Source organism: Acinonyx jubatus, chromosome D1, assembly GCF_027475565.1.
Source record: "Acinonyx jubatus isolate Ajub_Pintada_27869175 chromosome D1, VMU_Ajub_asm_v1.0, whole genome shotgun sequence".
NCBI lineage: Eukaryota > Metazoa > Chordata > Mammalia > Carnivora > Felidae > Acinonyx > Acinonyx jubatus.
The window spans coordinates 59,109,078-59,122,309 of record NC_069390.1 but is presented as its reverse complement, the minus strand read 5'-3'; the positions used below and the strand labels follow the sequence as shown (position 1 = coordinate 59,122,309).

Here is a 13,232-nt window from a genome sequence, read left to right as displayed (position 1 = left end):
ACAGCCAAGATCAGTTTACTAGAAGCAGAAGCCACTGGGGCCAAGAACTGGTAGGAACAGTTTAAGTTATTGGTAATTTTGATTAATGCTGGAGGCTGAGTGTGGACTAGCTTGAGAATTAAAAACTCTTGGGGACCCAGTTTTATATAGACTCCCATTTTGCCTCCAAGGACTCCCCTCAGGTTTTCATAGTGAGGACTGGGGAAAAAACTTCTGTTTTGGGCAGCAGGAGGAGAAAAGTAACTTTTTTGAAATAACATCCTGAGTGTTCTCCATTGCAAAGCCCTAGTCTTCAGGGAGAACTACTATTCCAGAACCTTATCTAACACGTGGGAAGGGCAGTTAGTCAACTCCAGTTCACTCTAATCTTCCTGTCTCATGTAAGGGTAGAGAAAAAAAAGACTAGGAAATGCTTCTGGAACTTACACTCAGTAAAAGCCAAGATTTAATCATAAGATTGTAGAATGCTTCCTTTTCCCAACACCTTATCACCACATGAATAGGGCTTCAATATAATAATAGTGGCTTACAACTGAGAGGGCTGCAAAACATACTTTGTCTAAGAAGGAGCTCTTAAGGAATCCAAAGACAATAGGAGAGGAAACAAAACAAAACACAGAAACTGAATCCTCTAGTACCTATAGCTATATAAACACATAATTATCTCAGTCCCTCATATCCATGACATCATGTCCAGTTTCTTTTTTTTTTTTTTAATTTTTATTTTTGAGACAGAGAGAGACAGAGCATGAACAGGGGAGGGGCAGAGAGAGAGGGAGACACAGAATCGGAAATGGGCTCCAGTCTCTGAGCTGTCAGCGCAGAGCCCGACACGGGGCTCGAGCTCACGGACCGTGAGATCATGACCTGAGCCGAAGTTGGATGCTTAACCGACTGAGCCACCCAGGCGCCCCTCATGTCCAGTTTCCAACAAAAAAATTTTAAGATACTAAGACAAGATAAAGTACAATATGAACAGACAAAAAAAAAGTGCCCAGATATAACACAGATTTTGGAATTATTAGAGAATTTTAAATAACTATGATTAATATGCTAATAGATCTAATGGAAAAAGTAGGCTATGTTAATAGCTATGTTAATAGCTTTAATGAAAAAAGTAGACAACATGCAAGAAAAGATAAGCAATGTAAGCAGAGAGATGAAAATTCTAAGAATTGAAAGCCTAGAAATAAAAAATATGTAAAAAAAATTTTTTTTTCCAATGTTTATTTATTTTTGGGACAGAGAGAGACAGAGCATGAACGGGGGAGGGGCAGAGAGAGAGGGAGACACAGAATCGGAAACAGGCTCCAGGCTCTGAGCCATCAGCCCAGAGCCCGACGCGGGGCTCGAACTCACGGACCGCGAGATCGTGACCTGGCTGAAGTCGGACGCTCAACCGACTGCGCCATCCAGGCGCCCCAATAAAAAATATTTAAGTGAAATGAAGAATGCCTTTGATGAGCTTATCAGTAGCATGGACACAGATGAAGAAAGAATCAGTAATCTTGAAGATACATCATCAGAAACTTCCCAAACTGAAACACAAAGAGATAACTGAAAAAGAATACAATAGCCAAGATTTAGGGGGGACATTATCAGTAGATTGGACACAGATAAAGAAAGAATCAGTAATCTTGAAGATACATCACCAGAAACTTCCCAAACTGAAACACAAAGAGATAACTGAAAAGAACACAATAGCCAAGAATTATGGGGAAAATTACAAAAGGTATTAACATACGTGTAATAGGAATACCAAATGGAGAAGAAAAAATATTTGAAGTAATAATGGTTGAAAATCTTCCATAATTAGTGACAGACATCAAACCACAGATCCAAAAATCTGAGAGAATACCAAATAGGATAAATACCAAAAAATAGTCATAGTTTTTAAAGCTATTTTAAGTTGCAGTGACTATTCAATAAGGAAATGCTTTAGCCCAACCAAAAAGTAAACATGGTTACTAGTATAAATTCATAGTCCACAGAGGGAAGACACTGTACAAAACCATGTTAGAGAACCTCAAAGGGCCGTTTGGTGCAAAGTTCCAATTCATTTCTCACTTTATAGTTTTTCCAGGATTATGTTGGTTACAGGTGGGGAAAGAACTGGTCATACTTCTGATGTCATAGAATGGTTACCTTATTATTGTTTGATATTGCAGCCAATTTATCCCTACTGTAATGAATTGTATCATGAAGATTTTAGGGAAGTATCCATTGGAAGTTAACTGGTGTGGGGCACCTGAGTGGCTCAGTCAGTTAAGTGCCTGACTCTTGGTTCAGCTTAGATCATGATCTCATGGTTCATGAGTTCAAGCCCCGCGCTGGGCTTCATGTTGATAGTGTGGAGCCTGCTTGGGATTCTCAATCTCTCTCTCTCCCTCTCCCTCTCTCCCTGCCCCTCCCCTGCTCATGCTCTAAACAAACATTTAAAAAATTTTTGAAAAAAAGGTTAACTGGTGCTACAAGGTAGCCACCATGAATCTAGCAACCTGATTAGTTGTAGTGTTTCTTTTCAGAATTGGGGGCCAAATTTTGTGCATTAATGGTGGAATTCCTAAACCCCGTAGATTGGTCTTTGTTCTTTATAAAAGGCCCTTGTCTAAGGGTTTTAGTCAGAGCATTTTGTTTAGTATAATGATCTGCTAAAGTATTTCTTCTAATGTCTCTTTACTGTGGACCTCTACCTTTAGGACAGCAATTTATTTGGGAAGCTTCAAGGCACCCAGTAGTTTGTGTATTTGTTATTCATGTTTAATACAGATAACTAAAAAGGTAAAAAAACTTCTCACATGCCCTAGAGAAGGCCCTAATTTTGGCCACTCAAGCCAATTTGATAACTGGTAATAGATTTGAGATTTTGTGAGAGAATCTGGAAAAATCAGTTTATTATGAAGAATGTGCATAATCCATTTATTATTATCTTTTTTAATTGTTAAGATAAAACCTGTCAGTAAACAATATTAGATCAAGATTTGGTATAGGAGCACACAAAAGGTTTGTTCCAAGCATGGAAAGTTCTCAAATTACAGAAATTAGGAGATTCTCCTTTGGTAGGATAATACAGTTGCTGTATGAAGAGTGTTATATTGGTGAATGGCAATACAAGAAAAGAAAATGAATATTTCATAATTAATTAACTGACATAAAACATTGGGTATTTTTGGTTAACAAAAGAGATTGTATGGAATGTGTTTCCATAAAATAGAAAGATGAAACTAGTATAGCATCTGAAGATTCTTAGACTAATTTGACCAGGACTGCATTTTCTTCTGAAGCAAAGATAAAAAACCTTGATACTGGATCAATGGGCATTAATAGGCAATGAGTCTTTGTTATTACAGCTTATTAATAATTTTAGACCATGGCCTCCCCTTCTGTGTACTTTCAAAAGGAAATGTTTATTATGATCTAGAAGATCAGCAAAGATGACTGTTGAAGAAATATTTTGAGATTACTGAAGGTCTTTTTGGTTTCCATGTTTTGTGAAAATGGTTCCAAAATGTTTGATTAAGTCTAATCATACAGAGAGGTCTGTTTCAAAACAGTCTGTTGTATATACGCTACAACATCCACTTAATTCCAGAAATTATTTAATTGTCCTTAGTGTTTGGCCTTGGATAATTTGTATCTCTCATTAGATATGTCCTTCCTCAGCCAGTATATCATGGTCTAGATCAAGTGTTGGCAAACTATGGTTTGTTGTACAAATCCAGCCACTGGCTATTTTTGTACAGACTGTGAGCTCATAAGAGTTGTTTTTACATTTCTAAATGGTTGAACAAAGTCAAAAGAAAAATGTTTCATGACCTGTAAAAATGATATAAAACTCAAATTTCAGGGTCCATAAAATGTTTTTTTTGAAACACAGCCATGCTTATTCATTATGAATTGTCTTTTGCTGTTTTTGCACTATAGAAGAAGAGTTGAGTAGTTGTGGAGACTGTATGACCCACAAAGTAAAAAATACTTAGTGTCTGGCCCTTCACAGAATAAGTTTGCTGAACCCTGGATAATGAACTGTTACTTTGTAGAATTAAAATTTCTTTTTCTTTTCTTTTTTTAATTTTAAGTTTATTTTATTTCATTTTTGAAAGAGACAGGCATGACTAAGGGAGGGACATAGAGAGAGGGAGAGAGAGAATCGCAGGCAGGCTCTGTGCTGCCAGCCCAGAGCCTGAAGCAGGGCTTGAACTTACAAAACTACGAGATCATGACTTGAGCTGAAATCGAGTCAGTGAGCCACCCAGGTGCCCCTAAAAGAATTTTTTTAGAAGCTTCATGAATATGTAGTTGATCTTGCAATTTCAATATGTCTTATTGCATATCCCTATGATCTTGGTTTAACACTTGAGAAAAGTAGGATGGGGCTTCAGTAAATGTCTAAGGCATAATTTTCCAGGTAAATTATTGATTGTTCCCTGGTGAAGGCAATACATATTGATTGTCTTCATCAGCTAAAACAGGAAAGAAAGTAGAGATAGGGCCAAAGAGATTGTATTTGCATTAGGCAGTACTAGAAAATGAAGTATATAACTCTTTGGCTAATAGCTTACAGATGTGGGACAAATCTGTATCTTCTACCATCTCAGTTTTGGGTTTTCTTTTTTTTAACAGGTAAAACAGACATTTTGCTTGGACTAAAGCAAGGGATAATTAATCCTTATTTTATTAAATCTGTTATAGTTGGCTTAGATCTTCCTTAACTTCAGCATTAAGAGGATTTTAGGCAACAGTGTCAAGAGAGTCAATATGAACCCTTACTGGTTTGACTCTCAATTATTCTGTCATTTCCCCTCATGGGGTTCTAGTTCTGTGCCCCGTTATTTGCTTGTTTTGGAATCAATATACTAATGTCCATGCTATAATTTGATAATGTGCAGTAGAATTTTCTGCAACTCCTGAAAATATTTTGTCTGCAGTATATTTCTTCTGGTGGGTCTTTTTGCACAGTAGATTCCTAATGATGAAATTTATAGGAAAGTGCCATAGGGAAGGAAGAGTTCTGACAAAAGTAACAGTTATAGGTTGGGACATGGAAAAGGATTTAAGATGGTTAGAAATTCCCACTACTTGAATAGTTTTGGTACTTTGAGCAGTCTGATTTTCCATGGTAGTGGTATTAATAGTAAAGGTAGTGGCACCAGTATCAACAAGAAGCTATATTGTTCATCTATATTTATATATAGTTATCTTCAGAATCACATGTTGGGTAGTAGTGTTTCCCTTTAAGTGGTATCATTGGGCAGATTTTGGACAATTGTTCCATTTCTTACCAATAGGGTACATTGGATTCTCCTACTTGTAATTTCTCTAAGCATAAGCATAGAATGAGGACATTTTTAGTGTTGTTTTTATGTGGAGAACCACAAGTTTGTTTTCATTTCTAGCTTGTTGTTTTCTAGGGCTTTTAAAAAAAAACGTTCAACAACTTGTTGGAGATAGTCTAAACTGGTTTTGTCCCGTTCCAGTTTATTTTTCTAAGTCTCCTATTTTATGTACCAAAAAAAAAGAGGCTCAATTTGCTTCTGCTGTTAGACCTACCCCAAATTACTATTTAAAGCTTACTGGAATCCTGTTTTAAACCCTATTGTTTAATATTTATTTTTTAAAAATTTTTTGTTCAATTTATCCTTAAAGAAAAGGTTTTATGAATGTCCTTCCATAGAGTATTTCTTATTCTTTTTGCTCATTCAGGGACATTTTAAAAATTATGCACAGCTGATTTATTTCAGTTCTGTCTTGGTGTTTCTCTTTCTGCTCTTTTAACAGTTTTCCCCACGTGAAGGTCTAATAATTAAGTGAAATCAGTTGTTCTGTATCTGGAAGAATCTACCAAACTCTTGAATTCTGAGGCAAATTTTTTATTTTCCTGAGGATTAAGAAGACCCTTAATAATAGACCTCAACTGAGGTCTAGACCATGATTTATTTCAACTTCTATGATCTGGCTTCTGTTCTAGTTTGATGATACTGTGCAATATGATGATTTCTTTGCTGAAAAGAGGGAGGTCAGGGGAAGGGGAAGAAATAGAAATCTAGGGTGAGAATGAGAATGAAGATAAAGTCGTGTAGAAAAAGATATTATTTGAGTCTTGAAAAAAGGACCCATGTCCTGTTTCCTTCTTAGAGATAGCCTTTTATCACTGACTTCACCTACAAATTATCTAAAATAAACAAATGACTATAAAAGTAGCCATTTTTAAATTTAATATAGCTAATAGATGTATGGACTGAGGTATAAAATGAAATTCTTTGAAAAATATTGCAAAGAATATATGACAATTCCTGCCATAAGGAAGGTACACTCCAGTAGGAGCAGTAGAGAGTGAGGGAACTAATGTGAATTGTGCACTTTTCTATGTACTAGACATGCTTATAGAACCTGTAAATATTTTATCATATTTAATATTCAAAATAATCCTGAGAAATACATAGGTTACCTCTCCACATCCCCATTTTATAGTTTGGGCAATGAAAACTTTGAGAATTTAAATGGTTTTACCACAGTTACACAGAAAGAAGCATATGAAGTCAAAATTTGAATCTGGCCTAAGACATAAATAGAAGGCAAAATGAAATATACAACTGAGGCATAAAAATGAGTTTTTGGAATTTAATACCATTTAATACCAAAGTCTTTTTAGCTCAGGAATATTTAAGGAAGGCTTCATGAAGGGGGTAACGTTTAAGCTGGGCTTTGTAGGTTTTGGATAAGATTTAACAGGTGGATACGGCAAGGAAAACCAATGAATGATAGAGCTGGGATTGAATCCAATTTAATCTTAAGCCAAACCCTGTTTTTCCATTACACATAACTAGAACAGTGAGAGCAAATGTGGGAAGCCAGTGTGACTTTTATAAAAAGAGATTGTATTACTTCAAGTTATAGAAAAAAATCTGAAAAGGAAGGTCAGGACAAAAATATTAAGGAATTTCCATGCAAATACGACATGTTCTACAGTGTAGAAGAAATCATTCCAAATACCATAATTACCTATTAAGATTACATTCAATTTCTCTCCTTGGCAACTGTTATTTCAGGACCAGTATTTCAGAGGATCTGGTGGGTTGGATGATAATGGAGCAACGTGGGGATAGGCCTGGGTGTGGGGCTATCTAGCAGGAGAATTGGAAATTGCTTTTGATAGGAGCCAATGTATTCTCTGATGTATTTGTTTTTAGTTTAAACCATTTTACCACATGAAACCCCTATCAAGGGCTGATCGTGAAAAAGCAGAAAATCAGAGGATTCCAAAACTAACTGACTTATTGGAACTTGCACAGAAGGAAAAAAAATTTGTGATATTTGATCTTAATACCCCTCCACGAAAACATCCTCTGAGACACACGTATATTCGCCATGTAGTAAGCGTGATCCTTGCCTCTAAAATTGAGCAACATCTGGTATGTCTGTCTCATTATTTATGGTAGAGGTTGGGAGGTGGGTAGCATGTCCCAGGAGCATAGCAGTTGAACCTGACCTAGCTTGTAGATCTTCCCTGGGATGTCTAAATAATTTTGCTATCTGTAGAAATAGAGATTGTTGCTTATGTAGCTACACGTGGCAATCTAAGAATGACCCAGTTAAATTTATCTCAGTGGGGAAAAACACAGAAGCTGTTTGCTACTCCAAACCAAATGAAACAACAGCACTCTGTTAAAAAAAAGTATGTGTGTAATGACTATACAATGTAACCTGCACCATCACTAGCATAGAACTATTAGAAGGGGCCTGGATAGCACTAAGGCTTTGAGGATTTGACTTTAATTAATGGTACAGAAGAAAGAGCTGGTTCTTATTTGAGCAGAGATTTGTTCATCATGTTTTTCAGAAGCAACTCTCTGCACTTGGGCAATCATTCCAAATCTCTTAAGTTATTAAAATATGGTAGAGTGCTGAGTGAAACAAATGTGTGTCTTCTTGCAAATGGAACTATTTCCACAGATGAGTCATAATAGTATTCCCCATTGACAGGAAATGACCCCTCTCAAAGATGATTTTTAGCATCATCAGCTGGAGGAAATAGGATTCCTACCTTTCATCTGCACCTACCAGCTCCTCATCCACTTTGGCTAGTGTGGGGCTATCTGAACACAATGGGCCCTTGACTCAGGATATTAACTTTAAGAAATCTCACTCCAGAACAGCCCTGGTGAAAGTCCCATCATAAGAGTTCATTGGATGGTATTAGGCCACGTTGACTCTTTCACCAAGGGCTAGAATCTCTCTCTACTCTACTCTCTATAGACTGTTACCAGTGCTGGAATGAGGCTCTTTGTACCTAGAGAGCTGATTATCCACTAAAGACTTCCTTTTTCTCCTTACAGATTTTTTGGTTGCCAAGTTTTGATAGGCAGTATGTCCAAAGCAGAGCTCCTGGTTTTCAGCAAGTGGGCCAGTTATTTTCCATTGAACGTCTTACAAAAGAAAATATCAGTAGAATAAATGTTGACTACAAGAGGTTGTTCTACAAAGGATTGAAGTAAGTGTTTGACCATGTCTTTCTTGGCATGTATTGCCTTGCATAAAATCTGCATTACCACCAGACTACTTTAATTAGCATCTCCTCATATCAGGATTTCTTTGTGTGGCTCTTTTTGAATCCCCTATTTTCCCCTTCTTACCCTTCTCACCCTGTCTTCCTCCTTCCCTATGCTAGCAAACATTTGTGTAGACTGTGTCCCTGTCTGTGGAACATAGTCGTCAGCCTCTGCTTTACCTCCAGTCTGTTATCATTCAACACACTTTTTTGTGTGCTTGGTGTTTTTGTTCTTATATAAGTCAGAAATCAGAAAGTTGTTTATTTCCTTCAGCCATTACTAGAAGCATTGCAGTACCTCATAAATAGCTTTGTGGTTCAGATAGCCAGATTTCTTATGAGATAATTAAGAACATGCCTAAATAAATAAAAAATAAAAACAAGTTAAAACAGCCAAGCACAAGAAGAAACTAAAATTATTGTCTATATTTATAAATATGTAATTAGCAACAGCTTTTCAGAATTAAAAGCACCAGGGGATAAAATGGCAACTTTTTCCAAACTTAACTGTTATTAATCACTGCTTAATTTAATCCATAGTTCCTTTCTCTTAGATTTAAAAGTAATTTTTTTCAGATGATTGTAAATGCTTCAAAGCCAATGTTTTCCTTGGAGATATATATATATAAAATCTCCTTGGACTTAATAAAAATTACCCTTAGATACCTTTCTGCATCTCAAGCCATGAGCTAGGCTGTTGGATTTACTTCTGTTCTTATTCTCACTTCTCTCACCCCTCTGGCCATGGGATGGTTGATCATAAAATGTATCTTTTTCCTTTTAGCAGTGGAAAATTATATATGTTTTACCTCTATTTCCCAGAGGATTTCTCTTTTCTGAACTACTACTTCTATTTTGAGTATATTTCCCTTTCCTTTTACTTTTTTCAAATAGAAAATGGATCTGAGGTGATGTTCTTCTCTTCTACTCATAATTTTTTTTTTGAGAGAGAGAGAGAAAGAGACTGAGCAGGGGAGGGGCACAGGGAGAGGGAGAGAGATTATCTTTTTTAAAAATTTAATTTATTTTTTTTAAATTACATTCAAGTTAGTTATCATATAGTGCAAGAGTGATTTCAGGAGTAGATTCCTTAATGCCCCTTACCCATTTAGCCCATCCCCCTTCTACAACCCTTCCAGTAACACTCTGTTTGTTCTCCATATTTAAGAGTCTCTTATGTTTTGTCCCCCTCCCTGTTTTTTTATTATTTTTGCTTTCCTTCCCTTATGTTCATCTGTTTTGTATCTTAAATTCCTCATATGAGTGAAGTCATATGATATTTGTCTTTCTCTGACTAATTTCGCTTAGCATAATACCCTCCAGTTCCATCCACTTAGTTGTGAATGGCAAGATTCATTCTTTTTGATTTCCGAGTAAAACCTCCATTGTATATATATACACCACATTTCCTTTATCCATTTATCCATTGATGGACATTTGGGCTCTTTCCATACTTCGGCTATTGTTGATAGCGCTGCTATGAACATGGGGGTGCATGTGCCCCTTCGAAACAGCACACCTCTATCCCTTGGATAGATGCCCAGTAGTGCAATTGCTGGGTCATAGGGTACTTCTATTTTTAATTTTTGAGGAACCTCCATACTGTTTTCCGGAGTGGCTGCACCAGCTTGCATTCCCACCAATGATGCAAAAGAGATCCTCTGCCTCTGCATCGTCACCAACATCTGTTGTTGCCTGAGTTGTTAATGTTAGATATTCTGACAGGTGTGAGGTGGTATCTCATTGTGGTTTTTATTTGTATTTCCCTGATGATGAGTGATGTGGAACATTTTCTCATGTGTGAGTTGGCCATCTGGATGTCTTCTTTGGAGAAGTGTCTATTCATGTCTTTGGCCCATTTCTTCACTGGATTCTTTGTTTTTTGGGGTTGAGTTTGATAAGCTCTTATAGATTTTGGATATTAACCCTTTATCTGATATGTTGTTTGCAAATATTTTCTCCCATTCCATTGGTTGCCTTTAAGTTTTGCTGATTGTTCCTTTTGCTGTGTAGAAGCTTTTTATTTTGATTAAGTCCCAATAGTTCATTTTTGCTTTTGTTTCCCTTGCCTCTGGAGACGTGTTGAGTAAGAAGTTGCTGTGGCTAAGGTCAGAGAGGTTTTTGCCTGTTTCTCCTCAAGGATTTCGATGGCTTCCTGTCTTACATATAGGTCTTTCATCCATTTTGAGTTTATTTTTGTGTATGGTGTAAGAAAGTGGTCCGGGTTCATTTTTCTACATGTCGCTGTCCAGTTTTCCCAGCACCACTTGCTGAAGAGACTGTCTTTACTTCATTGGATATTGTTTCCTGCTTTGTCAAAGATTAGTTGCCCATAAGTTTGTGGGTCCATTTCTGGGTTCTGTATTCTGTTCTGTTGATCTGAGTGTCTGTTTTTGTGACAGTACCATACTATCTTGATGAGTACAACTTTGTAATACAATTTGAAGTACGGGATTGTGATGCCTCCCGCTTTGGTTTTCTTTTTCAACATTTCTTTGGCTATTCAGGGTCTTTTCTGGTTCTGTACAAATTTTAGAATTGTTTGTTCTAGCTCTGTGAAGAATGCTGTGTTATTTTGATAGGTATTGCATTGAGTATGTAGATTGCATTTGAGTATGTAGATTGAAATTTTAGCAATATTTGTTCTTCCTATCCAGGGGCATGGAATCTTTTTCCATTTTTTGTGGCTTCAATTTCTTTCATAAGCTTTCTGTAGTTTTCAGCATATAGATTTTTCACCTCTTTGGTTAGATTTATTCCTAGGTATTTTATGGGTTTTGGTGCAATTGTCAGTGGGATCGATTCCTTGATTTCTCTTTCTGTTGCTTCATTATTGGTGTATAGGAATGCAACAGATTTCTGTGCATTTGTTTTATATCCTGCAACTTTGCTGAATTCATCAATCAGTTCTAGCAGTTTTTTGGTAGAATCTTTTGGGTTTTCCATAGAGAGTATCGTGTCATCTGCAAAGAGTGAAAGGTTGACCTCTCCTGGCTGATTTGGATGCCTTTTATTTCTTTGTGTTTTCTGATTGCTGAGGCTAAGACTTCCAATACTATGTTGAATAACAGTGGCAAGAGTGGACATCCCTGTCTTGTTCCTTACCTTAGGAGGAAAGCTCTCAGTTTTTCCCCATTGAGGATGATATTAGCATGGGTCTTTCATACGAATGGCTTTTATGATCTCAAGGTATGATCCTTCTACCCTACTTTCCTGAGGGTTTTTATCAAGAAAGGATGCTGTATTTTGTCAGATGCTTTCTCTGTATCTATTGAGAGGATCATGTGGTTCTTGTCCTTTCTTTTATTGATGTGATGAATCACATTGATTATTTTGTGGATATTGAACCAGCCCTGCATCCCAGGTAAAAATCTCACTTGGTCATGGTGAATAATTTTTTAATGTACTATTGGATCTGGTTGGCTAATATCTTATTGAGGATTTTTACATCTATGTTTATCAGGGAAATTGGTCTATAGTTCTTCTTTTTAGTGGGGTCTCTGGTTTTCGAATCAAGATAATGCTGGATGCATAGAAAGAGTTTGGAAGTTTTCCTTCCATTTCTGTTTTTTGGGACAGCTTCAAGAGAATAGGTGTTAATTCTTCCTTAAATGTTTGGTAGAATTTCTCTGGAAAGCCGTCTGGCCCTGGACTCTTGTTTTTTGGGAGATTTTTTATTACGAATTAGATTTCTTTACTGGTTATTGGTCTGTTCATATTTTCTATTTGTTCCTGTTTCAGTTTTGGTAGTTTATATGTTTCTAGGAATTTGTCCATTTCTTCCAGATTGCCCATTTTATTGGCATATAATTGCTTATAATATTCTGATATTATTGTGTGTATTTCTGCTGTGTTGGTTGTGATCTCTCCTCTTTCATTCTTGATTTTATTTATTTGGATCCTTTCCCCTTTTCTTTTTGATCAAAGTGCTAGTGGTTTATCAATTTTTTTAATGCTTTCAAAGAACCAGCTTCTGGTTTCATTGATCTGTTCTACTGTTTCTTTTGGTTTTGATAGCATTGATTTCTGCTCAATCTTTATTATTTCCTGTCTTCTGCTGCCTTTGGGTTTTATTTGCTGTCCCTTTTCCAACTCTTTAACGTGTAAGGTTAGGTTGTGTATCTGAGACCTTTCTTCCATCTTTAGGAAGGCCTGGATTGCTATTTCCCTCTTATGACCACCGTTGCTGTGTCCCAGAGGTTTGGGCTGTGGTGTTATCATTTTCATTGGCTTCCATGTACTTTTTAATTCCTCTTTAACTTCTTGGTTAGCGCATTCATTCTTCAGTAGGATATTCTTTAGTCTCCAAGTATTTTTTATCTTTCCAAATTGTTTCTTATGGTTGATTTCAGGTTTCATGGTGTTGTGGTCTGAAAATATGCGCGGTATAATCTCGATCTTTTTGTACTTGTTGAGGGCTGATTTGTGTCCCACTATGTGATCTATTCTGGAGAACATTCCATGTGCACTGGAGAAGAATGTATATTCTGTTGCTTTAGGATGAATGTTCTGAATATATCTGTTAAGTCCATCTGGTCAGTGTGTCATTCAAAGCCATTGTTTCCTTTGTTGACTTTCTGTTTAGATGATCTGTCCATTGTTGTAAGTGGGGTGTTGAAGTCCCATACTATTATGGTAGTATTATCAATGAGTTTCTTTATGTTGTGGTTAATTGATTTATATA

The 13,232-nt window shown here is 36.5% G+C and overlaps 1 protein-coding gene across 7 annotated transcripts in view; it reads left to right on the top strand.

Moving 5' to 3' along the window:
* The window catches only part of GDPD4 (glycerophosphodiester phosphodiesterase domain containing 4), a 174,253-nt gene that overhangs the window by 96,369 nt on the left and 64,652 nt on the right, over positions 1-13,232 (top strand). For 6 of the 7 annotated variants that reach the window (XM_053203733.1, XM_027039609.2, XM_053203731.1 and 3 more), the window contains 2 exons: positions 7,191-7,412; positions 8,337-8,491. In XM_053203733.1, coding sequence (XP_053059708.1) covers positions 7,191-7,412; positions 8,337-8,491 — 377 coding nt within the window. The remainder of the gene's footprint in view (positions 1-7,190; positions 7,413-8,336; positions 8,492-13,232) is intronic. The other variant, XM_027039610.2, reaches the window with a different exon arrangement.